The sequence below is a fragment of the Nerophis ophidion genome, linkage group LG19 (genome assembly GCF_033978795.1).
Source record: "Nerophis ophidion isolate RoL-2023_Sa linkage group LG19, RoL_Noph_v1.0, whole genome shotgun sequence".
Lineage (NCBI taxonomy): Eukaryota > Metazoa > Chordata > Actinopteri > Syngnathiformes > Syngnathidae > Nerophis > Nerophis ophidion.
Window position 1 is genome coordinate 11,978,895 of NC_084629.1, and position 18,866 is coordinate 11,997,760.

The following is an 18,866-nucleotide window of genomic DNA, read 5'->3' on the forward strand; positions in this document are numbered from 1 at the left end:
CGGACGTTGTACCGATCCGTTGTGGTGAAGAAGGAGCTGAGCCGGAAGGCAAAGCTCTCAATTTACCGGTCGATCTACGTTCCCATCCTCACCTATGGTCATGAGCTTTGGGTCATGACCGAAAGGATAAGATCACGGGTACAAGCGGCCGAAATGAGTTTCCTCCGCCGTGTGGCGGGGCTCTCCCTTAGAGATAGGGTGAGAAGCTCTGCCATCCGGGAGGAGCTCAAAGTAAAGCCGCTGCTCCTTCTCATCGTGAGGAGCCAGATGAGGTGGTTCGGGCATCTGGTCAGGATGCCACCCGAACGCCTCCCTAGGGAGGTGTTTAGGGCACGTCCAACCGGTAGGAGGCCACGGGGAAGACCCAGGACACGTTGGGAAGACTCTGTCTCCCGGCTGGCCTGGGAACGCCTCGGGATCCCCCGGGAAGAGCTAGACGAAGTGGCTGGGGAGAGGGAAGTCTGGGTTTCCCTGCTTAGGCTGTTGCCCCCGCGACCCGACCTCGGATAAGCGGAAGATGATGGATGGATGGATGGTATGAAGTGATTATGTTACAGTCATTCTATGACTTGGTTACACTGTGGGCATGCCATATGTTTCTCCTGTGTCTGACTGGTCAGCAGGAATGACTGCAGTTGTAGCTTGGCAGGACGTTACTGCTCCTCCCTCATTCAGTACACACACACACATGCATGCAGTAGGACGAGGGTGTTTCCTGCAGAGTACAATGATTTGTGAAAGATGTTCAATAATATCAGGGGTTTGGTACAAGTAGGAGGAACCATTTGTATTTATCTTAAGTATTAAGTAGTCTTTGGATGATTTTCTACACCATGATTTGTTGGTAAAACATGAGACTAGAATTTGGTTTAGTGGAGGACAACCCCGGCAATCTCCCTTTAACTGTGAAGAAGTCACTCCAAGTGTGTACAAAGAATAGTTCTGCGTCACCTACAAACTTTCAAGAAAACATGGATTTTACAAAAAATCTACTTTTAATGGCCCACTGGAGTAGACGATGAAACGGTAGTTAATAACAAGTTAGAATGTGTGAATGATGCAGCAGCAATGTTAGCTCACTCTGTTGTGTAGCTAGCTTAGCCTTATAATGTATTACAATCACTATCCTCTGTCAAAATAAAGAATGATTTTCCTCAATTTCCTTGTAATTGGATAAGTGCCCACTGTATTTGGCAATGGACAAGTCGGTATATAATCTTTTATTACGTTTGCGATGTTGCTCGTAGCGTACCTCTATTCTCTATTCAACCGAGCAGATGAGTTATTTACATGATGTAGAATACAAAAGCCTTTTTTGTCGATATACACATTAGGGGTGTGGGAAAAAATCGATTCGAATACGAATCGAATCAAATACGTTGTGCGATTCAGAATCGATTCTCATTTTTAAAAAATCTGATTTTTTTTATTTTTATTTATTTTATTTATTCATTTATTTATTTTTTCATCAATCCAACAAACCACTACACAACAATACCATTACAATGCAATCCAATTCCAAAACCAAACCTGACCCAGCAACACTCAGAACTGCAATAAACAGAGCGATTGAGAGGAGACACAAACACGACACAGAACAAACCAAAAGTAGTGAAACAAAAATGAATATTATCAACAACCGTATCAATATTAGTTATAATTTCAGCATAGCAGTGATTAAAAATCCCTCATTTATATTATCATTAGACATTTATAAAAATAAAGAACAATAGTGTCATAGTGGCTTACACTTGCATAGCATCTCATTACTTGACAACACACTGTGTCCAATATTTTCACAAAGATAAAATCGAATGGAAAAAATCGATATGTTATCAAATCGTGACCCCAAGAATCAATATTGAATCGAAACTTGGGACACCCAAAGATTCATAGCCCTTATACACATGTATATGTCCAGGATCTAGAATTACTCTGTAGAAGTTTAACCTTAGTCAGCACACAGTTCCAGACCTATGCTTCAGCGGGGCTTCCTTCTTCGCTTTAGTCCGCCTGCATCTTCGCCTCCTTCCTTGGTGGCGGAAAGAAACCACTGTGAGCCACTGATCTCGCTCTGTCATCTGGGATGTTGTGTTGTGGTGAAAGTCACTCAAAACAGATGACTAGTGGCTTCACCAATGTCCATAGTGCACAATAAAAGCAAGAAAGCTTAAAGAAAAACCTTACAAAACAATTCCGGGGTGAATGCTTTCTCAGTATCAAGGGGCATGTTGAGGAAAGGTTCATTTATATCTAACAACTCCTTCTCTCAAAATGAGCTGCTGAAACGGAAAAAAAGTGCCTTGAAAATAGATCTGTAAAACAAAATCTATACAATTTTTTTTCACAAAGAACTACCATTAAATGGTATGAAGATCACAAAGAGATGTTTTAAATGTAGAAAAATAATCATGATATGACCCATTTGAGAATATACCCCTATGGTATTCTAAATAAAATTGTTAGCAAGTTTTAAATAAATAAATTACGTGCATTTGAGTAAAACACAAATAAATGTTTCTGCTCAACATTCTAACAATAAAATTGCATTTGTCTCCAATATTTTTTTTAAAGTTAATTTAAAGGCCTACTGAAATGAGATATTCTTATATAAACAGGGATATTCTAGGTGTCATACTTGATCATTTCGCGATATTGCCATATTTTTGCTGAAAGGATTTAATAGAGAATATCAACGATAAAGTTCGCAACTTTTGGTCGCTAATAAAAAAAGCCTTGCCTTTACCGGAAGTAGCAGACGATGTACGCGTGACGTCACCGGTTGTAGGGCTCTTCACATCCTCACATTGTTTATAATGTGAGCTTCCAGCAGCAAGAGCTATTCGGACCGAGAAAGCGACAATTTCCCCATTAATTTGAGCTAGGATGAAAGATTCGAGGATGAGGAAATTTAGAGTGACGGACTAGAAAAAAAAAAAAGGAAAAAGAAAAAAAAGAGGCGATTGCATTGGGACCGATTCACACGTTTTTACACATTTGCTAGGATAATTCTGGGAAATCCCTTATCTTTCTATTGTGTAGCTAGTGTTTTAGTGAGTTAAATAGTACCTGATAGTCGGGGGGGTGTGTCCACGAGTGTGTTAACGCCAGTCTCCGAGAGAAGTCAAGGCAGCTGCAGCACGACAGAAGCTCCGCTGATCTCCGGTAAGAGGCGACTTATTTCCACAATTTTCTCACCGAAAACTGTCGGTCGACATGTAGTCGGGATCCATGTTCGCTTGACCGCTCTGATCCATAGTAAAGCTTCACCTCCGGGAATTTTAAACAAGGAAATACCGTGTGTTTGTGTGGCTAAAGGCTAAAAGCTTCCCACCTCCACCTTTCTACTTTGTCTTCTCCATTATTAATTGATCAAATTGCAAAAGATTCAGCAACACAGATGTCCAAAATACTGTGTAATTATGCGATGAAAAGAGACGACTTTTTGTTGTGTGTAGTGCTGGGCTAAAATGTCCCCTCCAATCAATTACGTCACAAAAACGCGTCATCATTCCACGACGTTTTCAACAGGAAACTCCGCAGGAAATTTAAAATTGCAATTTAGTCAACTAAACCGGCCGTATTGGCATGTGCTGCAATGTTAATATTTCATCATTGATATATAAACTATCAGACTGCATGGTCGGTAGTAGTGGGTTTCAGTAGGCCTTTAAATTATGGTTGTAAAATAAACTATAAACTACACCATACAATACTACACTATACCATACTATACTATAAACCATTTTTACACTATAGCTGGTATTTTTAGTTTTCTGACTATACTGTATGTCATATTAGGATTTTTTTTCTACATTTAAAACACTTCCTTGTGGTCTACCTAGCATTGGTCAACATTTTGCATAGATTTTGTTTTAAAAAAACATCTTTAAGCTGCTTTATGACCGTCTCTTCAGAATACGCTGTTTTGTGGTCAGTGTTATTTATGTGCCAAAGCCTTCCTTTGGGTTAACCCCTCTCTGACTGTGGCTTTCCCCTGTCAACAATGTTGTAGTTTTTAGCGCTTCAATATCTGACGGATGTAAGTTAGATCTTTACACTACTTTTTTATTATAAATTGCAGCAGCAGAGGATTTTAGCATACTTGTGCATGAACGAGCCAGTCTGTCCCACAACAAGGGGATACAGAAATTGAAGGAACTAATTAACTACAATGCCCTGCGATGAGATGGCGACTTGTCCAGGGTGTACCACGCCTTCCGCCCGATTGTAGCTGAGATAGGCGCCAGCACCCCCCCGCGACCCCAAAAGGGCATAAGCGGTAGAAAATGGATGGATAATTAACTACAATTTTTAGACTACAACTGAATAAAAATGGCGGACTTGTGCAAAGCTCTTCGGACTAAGGGAAAATACGTCACTAAAGTCTCAAATTCCAAAGAACTTATTTGTAGCAAGTTTGGAAGAAGGCAAGATTGTTTTATAAATACTATTTCCACTTGCCTCCATGATTTAATTTCACGTTTTGGGGACTAAGTACACAAAAACAGGTACAAACAAGTAAGAAAAGTCTTTAACAACTTAGGGTTAGGGTTAGGGTTAGGATGGCGTGGCGCAGTGGGAGAGTGGCCGTGCGCAACCCGAGGGTCACTGGTTCAAATCCCACCTAGAACCAACCTCGTCACGTCCGTTGTGTCCTGAGCAAGACACTTCACCCTTGCTCCTGATGGATGCTGGTTGGCGCCTTGCATGGCAGCTCCCTCCATCAGTGTGTGAATGTGTGTGTGATTGGGTAAATGTGGAAGTAGTGTCAAAGCGCTTTGAGTACCTTGAAGGTAGAAAAGCGCTATACAAGTACAACCCTTTTTTTTTTTTTTTTTTTAATTTATGTGAGTAGTTTTAATGTTTTCCTGAATTTTCTCCCTCAGAATATTACTTTAGAAGCTTATAACAAACCTGAGTCCTCATGAAAAATGTATTTCCCAATAAAAATAGATGTATGTTCAAATCCAGAAAACATCATACGCAGGTAAAGCCTTGGACGTCTGAAAGTGTGTGCATGCACAAATCCAAGTACAATACTTTTTTACATCACAATCAACTTGAAATTGATACCAGATCTCTGTATGGCGTGGCACGCTCCGACCCCACAACGTCCCCTTGATAAATACACAAATCACATTGAATGTAGCGCTGCACAATTAGCAGAGGATGTAATATGGATAGGCTCCAGACCCCCTTTGATCTTGAGAAGGACAGTAGCTGCAGAAAATGGTTCAATGGATTTGTCTGAAATCATTTTAATTTAAACGTGAGCATATCACAAAGACTCATGTGTGATTAATCAATGTATTATCATGATGAGTGTTCATTTTGACAGCAGTTTTTTATTTAGTTTTTGTCAGTCTTTTGCCGAAAATGGATTTTGATTTTGTGAACCATAAAGGAGGGACAGCAGTGCCCTGTCATCAGATAATTTATTCAGATAGCTGTCCTCCTGCCTACTCCTGCATTCATCAATATACATAATTAAAAAGTAAGGATGAAAGGACGCATCCTTTGGGTGAACCCGTGGCGATGTTTACAGAGTCTGAGAGACAGACGTTTACGGAGACTATTTGTTCTCTGCCTGTTAGAAAGTCTAAAATCTATAGTACAACCTGGTTAGAAAACTCAAATGTAGACAGAAGCTTCTCTATTAAGAGATGTGACTGCATTGTTTTTAATGCTGAAGAAAAATCAGCAAAAAAGAGCCTGGCTTGGGCTTTTGGCTTCTCTAAGTGTTTGTAGAGGTGGTTGAGTATAAGAACTACACCTCTCCCTGCTTGATAGGCAAAATGTAGTGGATCAAGTCCTTCTATAGAAGACATGACCAGACCTTTAACAATTTTGTCAAAGATTTTCATTATTTATGATAAGTTGTTTAGATTTACATGTTTTTGGGCATGGGGGATCACAGTAAAAGATGTTCAAATGCCAGGAATCTGGTAACAGTTCAGTCAATGACATTTGCAAAATATTTTTTAGGACACTGCAAAGTTGGTCAGCACAATATTGGAGAGTGCGCCCACAAGTAAGGTCTGGACCAAAGGCCTTCCTTATTTTGACTTGTTTTAAAAGCTCTCTAACATGCTCCTGCATGATGAAAATGTTTGGATCAGGGGTACAAGACTCGAGAGAAATATCGGAAAGTAATTATTTTCAGAGCGAGAATGAAATCTATATGTAGCATTGCACATTTTGCATGCAAATAATCAGTAAAGTGTAAACTTCAAAATTCTGTCTTGAATAAAATAAAATAGAATGTCATATTAAACATGGTATCTAAATAAGTAATGAAGTAAAACATTGAGAGGACTATAGTTTGTTTCAGTAAGTGGATTAAGTAAACACAGCCTTTTTCATTCACACATCTTGACGGTGTGAAGAGCGACTGCTTTAGTAATCACTATACGTGCATTGTGCTTCTTTCTCATCATACATGGCATCATCATACATACCTGCTGTAAATGATTCCACCATAATGAGGTGATTTTAGCCCTAGATTTGTGTTGTTGTTGCGTCTTGTTCGCCTTGTAAAGAGTTGTATTTCTCGTACACTGCTGCAAGTTTCGGTTTCAGATGTTGGAATAAGTTAGTTGTGCTCATGCCTTTTTGAAACAAATTTTGCACCGTGCAGTCATTTGTTCCACGTCTTTTGTGGCAAAACCAAAAAGTACTGACAACACTTTTCTTTTCTTAGGAACAAAGTTCTCGCTCTCGTTAGTGTTAGCGTTAGCAATAATTTGCTATGTCTGCCGCCAATGAATTAATGGGATGGCGCAAGCTACTGAAGCTCCTGGGGGGCAAAAAGTATGGCGGAGCAAGAGGAGAGAAAGAAAATATTTTTTATAAGTTTTTAAATCGTTTGCAGCAAGAAACTTGATTATATCGATAAAAATCGATATATCGTCCAGGCCTACATCAGCCTGTAGAAATGTACGCATGTCATCCATGAAGTTGCCGTGAGGCAGCACACATTTCCACATCTACGTCAGTCTTGATACATCTCAACGTTACCGTGAAATAGGGCACACGCCAGGGTTTTTGTGAGTAAACAATAAAGGTGGGGAAATGATGGATTTTTAGACGCATTGCAATTCATACATGGACGATTATAAAATCGATTAGTAAACGTCAATAATCGATTTTCATCCATCCATTTTCTACCGCTTTCGGGTTTGCGGGGGGCGCTGGAGCCTATTTCAGCTGCATTCGGGCAGCAGGCGGGGTACACCCTGGAAAAGTCGCCACCTCATCACAGGGCCAACACGGATAGACAGACACATTTTACGCTCACATTCACACACTAAGGGCAGGGGTGTCCAAACTCTATCCGCTGAGGGCCGCACACTGAAAAATCAAAGCAAGCGGAGGCCATTTTGATATTTTTTATTTAAAAAAACAACAATACAATATTTGTATGAAAAAATATACATTTCAGCCTCCACTCAGGCTTGATCCCAGGGAACCCAAAGGGTTTTGGTCCAAAAAATATTAAAAATGTGTCATTATTCAGTATTATTATTTTTATTATTATTCAAGTTTTAAATCTCTAAATCAACATTAGGTCTATCTGTGAATATAATGATTTTAAAGATTTAAGTCGTATGTTCTTTTTGTCACAAAAAAAACATTTTTTTTTTTTAATGGAAAATCCACAAAATATGCAATATTTTCACCCAATAATTTTTTTTAAATATTTGAGATTATATAATAATTGAATGAGCCTTAAAAAGGTCAATAACTCATAACATCATTGATTTTAATTTATTATTATTTTTTGAGCAACAACACTTAAAAACACATCACACTAAAATGATTGGGGATCCAAAAGGGTCCTACTCATTAAAGTGTTAGAAAATAAATTATACATTTTTTTTTACTGTTTACTTTTAACACAATAATCTTGAGATCAACTTCAGATCTATCTGTCAATTATAAGTTTTATTGTTTTTTTAAGTTTTTTGTTTGTTAATTTTACGCCCTTCTATAAAAAAAACAGCTCAATTTTTTATATGGCAAACACAAAATATGCAACATTTTCCCCAAAAAACATCTCAAAGTGGAAAATTTAACGTGGCGTAATTGGAGCCTTGAATAGGTCAATAATTCATAATGCCATTGATTTGATTCATTATTATTTTTTAAAGAAAGAAACAGCCTGCATGGCAGCTTTGTGTTAGAGTAAACATTGCAACATTTTCTTGTTACATTTCACCCGTTTGCTCCTTTATATCACTTTTTACGTTTTAACATTTTTTCAATTGTATTTTTAAAATGTGCCGTCAGGCCGTTAAAAAATTACCTGTGGGCCGCAAATGGCCCCCGGGCCGCACTTTAGACACCCCTGCACTAGGGCCAATCTAGTGTTGCCAATCAACCTATCCCCAGGTGCATATTTTTGGAGGTGGGAGGAAGCCGAGTACCCTGTAGAGAATCCATGCAAACATGCAAACTCCACACAGAAAGATCCCGAGCCCTGCATTGAACTCAGGACTACTCAAGACCTTTGTATTGTGAGGCACATGCACTAACCCCTGTTTCACCGTGCTGCCTCAATAATCGATTTATTTATTGTAAATAAAGTAATGAAGACAGTTCTAAAATTTGGCTGATTGCAATGAGCCACCTCACAGAGAGATCCGACCAGCTTATTTTTTATCAGGCACTTATGGTCTAGTTTTGCACACATTTACATTGATTTAATAAATGTGGGAATTCATTTAACTGTTTCTTATTCCAAATTATTATTTTTTTAAATTGCAAATGATAAACGCTTTTTTAGTGAAACGAAAAGAAATGTAAAACTGCATTGACTTAAGGCCTTAGTGGCCACATGCGTGGACAGCACCTTTTAGCTCTTATTTCCAAAATTGTGTACACTACTGAATTGGGGTCTCATGGCCGCTTATGTGGACACTTATACTGCCATCTGGTGGTGTCAGAAGAGTATAACATACAATGGAATTTGGAAAAAAAAAGTGTAAAAATAAGAATTAGCATATCACTAAACATGAAGTACACAGTTTGTTACTTATGGGCTAAGTACATCATATAAAAAAGATGATTCTTAATTTTTATACTAATTAGGGTCCAATAAGCCCAAATAGCAAAGAGAAATTAAAACTAGCATGTAAACAAACAGCTTGGGCCTTAAGAGGTCTTTAATATACATAAATTAACGATGCATCAATTAATTTTTATCGAATCATAATTGAATTCTGAGGTACCCAAAGAGTCCCACCTCTAGTAAGCAAGCGTGTTACATGAGGCCGCTATTCTGCCAGAGAAGAAGTAAACTGAGCAGGAGGGATTGTTTATGCCAACTTTTTGACTTTGTACTAGGGTTTGAACAGTTCATGAAAAAAAATCAGACTGTTGTGTTGACCTGACACGGTTTGGGGCGTGTGTGTTGTTCGAATCATGTTTTTTCTTTGTGTTACTAATTAGTAGGAGGGCTTTGTAGTAGTCTTAATCATATATAGGCGTTTGTCATTCCACATGGCGAGCGAGTAAAGAAATTGATTGTGAGCTGGATGGATGTGCTTCCTTCTTTATCAGCCATTTTTGTCATTTATCTGTAAACCACCTATCAAAAATGTCAAAAAAAAAACACAGAACAAAATAACATCCAACTACAACTAAATATGTTTTATTATGTGTTTTTCTTCCAGAACCGTGAGCTGCAGATCATGAGGAAGTTGGACCACTGCAACATAGTCCGCCTCCGCTATTTCTTCTATTCCAGTGGAGATAAGGTGGGTTCATGTTCTTTTTATCTGCATTAAGTACAACCACACCTGTCTTTAATAAAATAGTTTTATCAAAATGTCACATTATACACATCATTGTGTTTCGTTTGAATCCTGGTGCAGTTATTGTGGTTTTAGTTTGGCAAAATGTGCTTCCAAAATGTTTTTAGTCAGTGGATGTGTTGTTAGGTCTTTTGTGTCTTTTACAGAAACCCAGTTCAAGAGCATATCCAATAGCAACACCTTTATTTGTCATTAAAGGGGTATTGCACTTTTTTAAAATAGCCTATCATTCACAATCCATATGAAAGACAAGGACACAAATGTATTTCTTTCTTTTTTTTTTTTTTTTTTTAAATACACACTAAGCCGTTAAATACAACATATATGAGGTGGCTAACAATGCAGTCAATTGGAGTACCCTATTCTGCTCATAAAACCGCCAACAATAATACATTTACATTTCGTGACATGAATATTGACCAGGTATTAGCGATCTTATTATTATAAGCCCCAAGGCTGACAAAATATATTTAGCGGCTCATTGTTCACAGAGTGCTAACTAGCTTATGCTGCTATATTGACATTTTGAGCCGGCAAGCTTCTGCTGATGTTGCATTGCTTCAGGGCTGTGGAATGTTAATTCTACATTATAAATCATGCCTGTCACCTGGAAAGTAGACCTTGGGATGGCGAGAAGGACATGGGAAAAAATGCCTTTTTGCTGCACTTTTTTTTTTAAATCCTTCATGAGGATTCTGAATAAATCTTCATCTAAACAGGAATATATCACTATCCCATCTGTCGGCCTCCCAGTGGGAGCAGACATTGTACAGTAAATGTTTGTTTTTATTGTGTTCATCATCTGTATATCTTGTTTAGCACTTAGAAATACTGCTACATGATGCTACGGTGTTTTACAGAAGCTGCATTTCTAAACAATATAATGTTCTGATCATAATTTGTCCCGAAGTTGTCATATTTATCCCTCATGAGGTCTGCCATGATTTGAATGTCGTATTTGTTATTGTTGAAGGGAAAAACGAACATTGTAATGTGTCTGTGAAACTAATACCCCGCCGTATGCTTAAAATTAGCAAAATATGTAAAATAACCTTTTATTATGAATGTGCGTGCTACTACATCACATACATATTTACAACATGTATATAAAACATTGGTGTAGAGACTTAAGAGACTTACACTTTCTTTTATTATCATTAAAATTTGAACTTTACAGTACAGATAAGAATTATTTTTTTTGCGTTAGCTTGTTGTAGTGTAGGATAAAAGATCAATAAGATGCAGATATAAATAAATGTATTACTGTACAAATAAATGTATTGCAGTTTTGCATATGCATCCACATTTCTGGATGTATGTTATATTGTCTTTATATTCCAGCGAGTTAATCAATTTTGGGGGGGAAGTGAGGGGATAGTTATGATGCGTTCAAGAGTCTGATGGCCTGAGGGAAGAAGCTGTTACAGAACCTGGAGGTTCTGCTACAGAGGCTGCGGAACCTCTTTCTGGAGTCCAGCACTGAAAACAATCCTTGGGGAGGGCCGGGAGGAGTCTCTGCAGATTTTTTGAGCCCTGGTCAGGCAGCGGCTTTTCGAGTGTTGGTGTTTGGATGTTTTTTTAAAGCGCTTTATAAGCGGAATAGAGCGACTCTCATTTGCTCCATTGTTGGCTGCCTTTATGGACGTGTATTTACTAGTTAGTGCAAAAATACTTAAAGCATATTTGTGCTTGTCTTACATAAAGATGGTAAATGATAGGCACAATTCCAAAAAAGTGCAGCTGTCTTCTAAGAGTTGTTTTTTATGATGCACCCTTGACGTATCAAGTCAGTCATTGAATAAATGAATGAATGACAGGGAACCGAACAACTATAATTTTAAAACATGTCCAATGTATGGCACTAGCTGTTGATTCTATATTCTGTCCACTGGTCTGCCAGCAGGGGTGTGAACCCAGCTGTTAGAGCTGTGTAGCCTTACACCCTCAGCACCTGGCGGATAGGGAAGTCCCTGTAGCCTGACTTGTCTCTGTCGAGCGTCGGTGGTCTCACGGAGACGGCAAGGCTGTCCGGCGTCACTGGGCTAGCTGGCAAACAGTTTCTGTGTCAAATATAGACACGGGTACACACATGCTTGGAAGTTTATCCATGACGCTGCAGTGAGTAAGGCTTTCTTACTGCACACCTACGACAGCCAAAAGTTGGCCGATAGAGATTTCAATGAGTTTGAAATGCTTTGGAGCCTATAACTAAAGACAACCAGGCTGGGGAGGGGGTCTGTTAATTATAGATTTTTCCTCCATGCTCTAAGCTTCACCCCTCTCCTAACCCCATTTATGGGTTGACCTTTTGGAATCACAGCTAAATTATAGATAGTCACTCAAGGATTTGAGTTACCAATTTACGACGACTGCCTGTTTAATTAGTCATAAGCCGATTTGAGTTTAAGTCAATGGGATGCTTAGACATGGTAGCCATAGTCTCTCTTAGCTGCTCACAGGCACATGGATAAATCAAGCTCTCGTGCAATATCATTAACTTTCCTCCTTCCTTTACAGGGCTTTGGTTTTAAAACCCATGACCTTTGCCATGTATTTGCATGCCTTGGCATACAGCAAATGTGTCAATCAAAAGAGAGCTACAATCGTCTGAAAAATGTTACACACTCCCAAGGGGTAAATGATTTGTGCCCAAAATGTTTTTGAAAACATGCTAGCATAGATGTAATACAGATATCATCAAAGTTCAATTATCATCAATCAAATATCAATTACTAGACCACTCCTCTTGACAAAATTGGCATAGTTCAGCTAAATTTGTCAGTTTCCTGACATGGACTTGTTTCTTCAGCATTGTCCACACGTTTAAGTCAGGACTTTGGGAAGGTCATTCCAAAACCTTAATTCTAGCCTGATTTAGCCATTCCTTTAGCACTTTTGACGTGTGTTTGGGGTCATTGTCCTGTTGGAACGCCCAACTGCACCCATCCTCCGGGCTGATGATTTTATGTTGTCCTGTAGAATATAGAGGTAATCTTTTTCACTGTACCATTTAAAGCACCATTTCCATTGGCAGCAAAACAGGCGGACAGCATAATACTACCACCACCATGCTTGACGGTAGGAATTAGTGTTCCTAGGATTAAAGGCCTCACCGGCGGACGGCGTGGCGCAGTGGGAGAGTGGCTGTGCGCAACCCGAGGGTCCCTGGTTCAAATCCCACCTCGTCACGTCCGTTGTGTCCTGAGCAAGACACTTCACCCTTGCTCCTGATGGGTGCTGGTTGGCGCCTTGCATGGCAGCTCCCTCCATCAGTGTGTGAATGTGTGTGTGAATGGGTAAATGTGGAAGTAGTGTCAAAGCGCTTTGAGTACCTTGAAGGTAGAAAAGCGCTATACAAGTACAACCCATTTATTTATTTACCTTTTTTCCTCCAAACATATTGCTGGGTATTGTGGCCAAACGGCTCAATTTTGGATCTGACATCACATGGACAAAGATAAGACCTTCTGGAGGAAAGTTCTGTGGTCAGCTTTGTAAGATACAGTACCAACATGAATAGATGGATTGAGAAGGTCAATCAGCCTGTAAAAAGAGGGTTTAAGTCTGTCTTAAGTTGCGCAGGTCGTTAATTTGACAACTATATTTTCTAATTATAGAGACGTATGAAGGTTCATACCCAAAAGTTTTTAAGCTGTGTCCAAACACAATGACTTTACGTGGGCAATGGTTGCAGACACGCTGATGGATCACTGACAGATGTGCACATGAGACGCTGGGAGGGGTTTGGGTAGCGCACTGAGATAAGATAAGGTCAGGTCAGGTTTGGATAAGCGTTCACGCTTGGTGCAGCTGTGCGACTGACTACTCCGTCTGCAGCACACGTGCTTCAAATTGTAGCTGTTTGTTTTCCTAACAACCCAACCCGAGTAAGCAAGATATACTGAGACACCAGTTGGGTATCAAATTTATGATAATATAAATTATGCCGCCTATTTTCTTGGAAATTGTGTACAAACCCTGTGTGCGCACGTGTTTTGGTGGTCTCATGTAACTGATGCCACACGGCCTGCTTGACCCACACCACTCGGACCCAGTCGCCATTTGTGTAATATTGTAATGTTCAAACATAAGGCGACTGGGTCAAAATGTATGTTGTGGTTTTGACTGAAGCACTTTGATTGCCTTTAAACACTGAAGCAGTAAATCTTGTGTGTGAGATACAAACTAAACGGATAGCATATAATGGATGCAGTTTTTGCATTGCATTTTATTTGGAATTTAATACAAATTGTTTAGTTTTAGCAATTTGTGTATGTGACATTTGTGACTTCCAGACCAAAATTTACATTTAACACACCTCCATAGGGAGTCACTTTACTTACATCAATCCAATCCAATCCACTTTATTTATATAGCACATTTAAACAACAAGAACGTTTCCAAAGTGCTGCACAGCCATGTTAAAAACAATATTAAAAAACAACATTATGCTCCACCAATGACTGAAAAAAATAAAATAAATAAATATAAAAACAATATAAAAATAAATATGATTAAAAACAATTTTAAAGGGTAAAATCAATCAAAACAGTAAAATAGAAATCAAAGTGTATAAAAAACACAGAGGACCACACAACTCACGTAGTGTTAAAAGCCAAAGAATAAAAGTGGGTCTTAAGACGAGACTTAAAACACTCCATTGTGGAAGCAGTTTGAACATGGAGGGGCAGAGTGTTCCAGAGCTTAGGGCCGACCACAGAGAAGGCCCTGTCTCCCCTGGTTTTAAGTCTGGTCTTTGGCACCACGAGCTGGAGCTGGCTCACGGACCTCAGAGCGTGCGCAGGAGTGTAAATTTGGATGAGGTCCGAGATATACTGAGGTGCCAGTCCATGTAAATATTTAAAAACAAACAGCAATGTTTTAAAATCAATTCTAAAATGAACAGGGAGCCAGTGCAAACTCTGAAGAATTCTTAAACGCACACATACGCTGACAAAGGATATTCAAAAGACAGTTTAGGTCAGTAAGTAAGTGGCATTGCCATCTACTGGGCTGGCATGCATATTACATTGTGTTTAGTGGCTTCGGAGCCCCTTTGTCATACGTTTCCACACTCTCATTACTTTTAATAATGTTTGTTAGAATAGAGTACAAACTAGTGTTTTCACACATGATTACCACCACAGCACAGTTTTTTGCTTACACTTCTCCAGTAAAGTGTACAATATCCCCTTCTACAACGCATGAACTTTTTCAAGAACTTTTCCAACTTTCCCGTAAATTAAGTTCCCCCTTTGTTTCCACCAAAAACTACCCGGGTAGATTTAGTTCTTCAGGAACTTGTTTTAGTTCCTGCCGGAGAGTTGGGACTTTTGGAAGTTCCTCAGGAACTTTCGAAGGGCAGACTGTGCTGTCGAATGCTGATTGGTTGAACACAGTTGGGGCGTTTCTAACACTATACAGTATACAGGACGACTTGTTTTGTTTCTTATTTGTTGTGTATTTCTGTTACAAAATATTTGACAATGTAGCGAAAGAAGAACAAAAGTAACTTTCGACCTTTAAGAACTTTTGTGGGACATCTGTGTGCGGAAGTCATTCAACTACTATGCTGTTTAAAGCTGTTTATTATTTTTTTTTACAAACTTAATTTCGATTCGCGAAGCTACTTGAATTGGACGGACTCTTTTCAATGTATTTAGAGAGGGGCATATAAAGTATTCAGCCAGACCTCCCTCAGCTGCTTCTCTGAGAATTCGAAGGATAAATGTGAAATAAATGAGGCAGTACACGAGTGGAACGAATGTAAATCACATTAAATATTCACTTTTTATTGTTACATGCTTTAAGAATACATGCAATTGGATTAGTCTCAACCTGAGTGAAGCGAGTGCTAACAAGCTAATGCTGAATCCGATATGTTCTTTTTGTCGCCGTGAGATAAACCCATTTATTTTTTATATATCGTTATTTACAGCTCAAATGGACCATAAGGACTCGCCTGGCCCTTATGAATTATCATTTACTGATGGGACAACTTTCTGACTGTTGGACACTGAGGACAAAAGCCTAACGCAATTTTTATGTAAAATTTGGTACACTTTGTATATTATTGCTTTGTATTTCATTTATTTATACTTCTGTATAAAAAAACATACCCAATATTGTCTGTTTATTTACATGGGCTCAATATAGAAATATACTAAACCATTCCTCCATGCATCATCAGCCTTATTTGTATAAACTACTCTGAACGGTGAAATGCAGTGGAAACACAAACCACACACTTTTACAGAAACCTGTAGTTTAGAAAAGAATAGAATAGAATAGAATAGATCCCTGGAGGAAATTCAGCACCACAGTTCGCTCACAATAGACAATGATAAATAATATACAACATATATTATATATATAATATATGAATAATATAAATATATTCTACATATATTCTACATTTAAGTGCAGTCAAGGAACATATGCATTATACAGTCTGATGGCTGTCGGTATGAAGGACCTCCTGTGTCGTTATGTGTTACATTTTGGGAGCCTGAGCATTCAACTGAACGTGCTCATTCTCTCCGCAAGGTGTAGTTCCAGGTACTAGAGGTTTTAGGAATCTTAAAGGGGAACATTATCACAATTTCAAACGGGTTAAAAACAATAAAAATCAGTTCCCAGTGGCTTGTTGTATTTTTTGAAGTTTTTTTCTAAATTTTACCGGTCCCGGAGTATCCCTAAATAAAGCTTTAAAGTGCCTTATTTTCGCTATCTTCGAAACCATTATCCATTTCCCTGTGCCGTCATTCAGGGCTGCCAATACAAACAACATGGCGGTTACCACAGCAAGATATAGCGACATTAGCTCGGATTCAGACTCGGATTTCAGCGGTTTAAGCGATTCAACAGATTACGCATGTATTGAAACAGACTGTCGGAGTATGGAGGCAGATAGCGAAAACGAAATTGAAGAAGAAATTGAAACTATTGAGCGAATAGCTATTTACGGTATTCGGCCATAGCGTGGGTGTACCTAATGAAGTGGCCCATAGCATGGCTGCCTTATTAGCATCGGCGGTAAAATGTGCGGACCAAACGATCAGGACTTTCGCATCTTGTGACACTGGAGCAACTTAAATCCGTCGTTTGGTAAGTGTTTGTTTCGCATTAAATGTGGGTATCTAGTTTCAAATGTACATACAGCTAGCGTAAATAGCATGTTAGCATCGATTAGCATAGCATGTTAGCATCGATTAGTTGGCAGTAATGCCGTGACCAAATATGTTTGATTAGCGCATAAGTCAACAACATCAACCAAACTCACCTTTGTGATTTCGTTGACTTAATCGTTGCAAATGCATCTGCAGGTTATCCATACATCTCTGTGCCATGTCCGTCTTAGCATCGCCGGTCAAATGTGAAGACACTCTGGTACATTCAATGGGGATCTGGCGGCAGATTTCTTGCCAGTGGTGCAACTTGAATCCCTCCCTGTTAGTGTTGTTACACCCTCCGACAACACACCGACGAGGCATGATGTCTCCAAGGTTCCAAAAAATAGTCAAAATAACGGAAAATAACAGAGCTGAGACCCGGTGTTTGTAATGTGTTGAAAATGAATATGGCGGGTGTGTTACGTCGGTGACGTCACGTTCTGACGTCATCAGTAAAAGACAGATAAACCGAAAGGCGTTTAATTTGCCAAAATTCACCCATTTAGAGTTCGGGTGAATACATAGTCTTTTTTCTGCAACATCAAGGTATATATTGACGCTTGCATAGTTTTGGTGATAATGTTCCCCTTTAAGTTCCTGAACTTTTGGTGGAAAAGGGCCTACTGACTTTGCCACAAATATTGTCCTATCACGTACATATGACAAAATGTAATACACTGATGAAAGGTATTGAAAAGGATGTTTATACTAACAATAATCAACAACTACTGGCATGGCATGGATATTACATCGTTTTTGACTTAGACTTAAAAAAAACTTTAATGATCCACGAGGGAAATTGTTCATTTGGTCATTTTTGCTGGTCCGTGTGAATGAAAAGGCTTCCATTAAACCGGCGAGTGAGGAAAAATTATGCAAACCCACTTATTTGTTCCCTATTTTGAACCGCCTTGTTATCTTACCTTTACCACTTGTGCAACTGGCTGTGTTTGGGATGCTGCCTTCATTTCACTCTACATCGCACATTGATACACAGCTGAGCCTGTTGTATAGGTGTGAGCAGTGTTTTCTTTACCAGCAAATTAAAGGTTGAATAATTTAGTTGCGATGGGCCAATCAGGTCACTGCCTGGCTCGCCTATTAGGAGGGAGCGAAGTAAGTAGCTTTGTAGCCAGGCAGGAAGTGAGTCTTTGCTGTTGCTAGGCTAAATATAGCGGCAGCTCTCGAGTAGTTACAAATGTTATCAATGGGTGTCTACAACACACACACTAGTAGGGGACTCCAGTTGCTGATAAATGTTCAGCTGATGCGACTGAGAGCAAAAAGCTATTTGGGAATTGACGCTCATCATGACTTTTCCACCTTAGCCCCACATTTGTGTCTTTTTGGAGAGTTCCAGTGTTATCAATGCTGCAAGTTTGCATTTTCCTGCTAAAAATCCAACACAATAGTAAATACATATTTTAAAAATGCTCACTTGCAGTCTTAGGGCTTGATTTACTAAAGGTTTGCATGTACTGAAACATGTGCAAATTTGATAGAACACGCAAAGCTGATTTACTTATTAACCTTTGCAAAGTAGATTGCGTGTTAAGCGAACAGAATAATGCTTGCGATCCATTTTGCGTCTTTGTCTTCATTAATATGCAGAATATTTTAAAATGCCCACAATACCGGGAGGAGAGAGCGCAAGTATATTATACAGCTCGCGCAATGTGATTAATCAACACTCATCACCATTTTGCACTATTTTGCGTTTTATTTACCACATCTGAAAAAGGACATGCAAACTGACACAGATGCACTCAGTTGTGAGAGAGGACTGCTGGCGCCACAAAGAAACAAATTGGACAGAGAATTCTCCGTCCTACGTGTACGTTTCAACATATTTGGACAGTCAAAAATAAAAAAATAT

General features: G+C 39.0%; 1 protein-coding gene across 4 annotated transcripts in view; it reads left to right on the plus strand.

Moving 5' to 3' along the window:
* gsk3ba (glycogen synthase kinase 3 beta, genome duplicate a) overlaps positions 1-18,866 on the plus strand; it is a 71,776-nt gene that overhangs the window by 24,195 nt on the left and 28,715 nt on the right. For all 4 annotated transcript variants that reach the window (XM_061879163.1, XM_061879166.1, XM_061879165.1 and 1 more), the window contains exon 3: positions 9,678-9,761. In XM_061879163.1, coding sequence (XP_061735147.1) covers positions 9,678-9,761 — 84 coding nt within the window. The remainder of the gene's footprint in view (positions 1-9,677; positions 9,762-18,866) is intronic.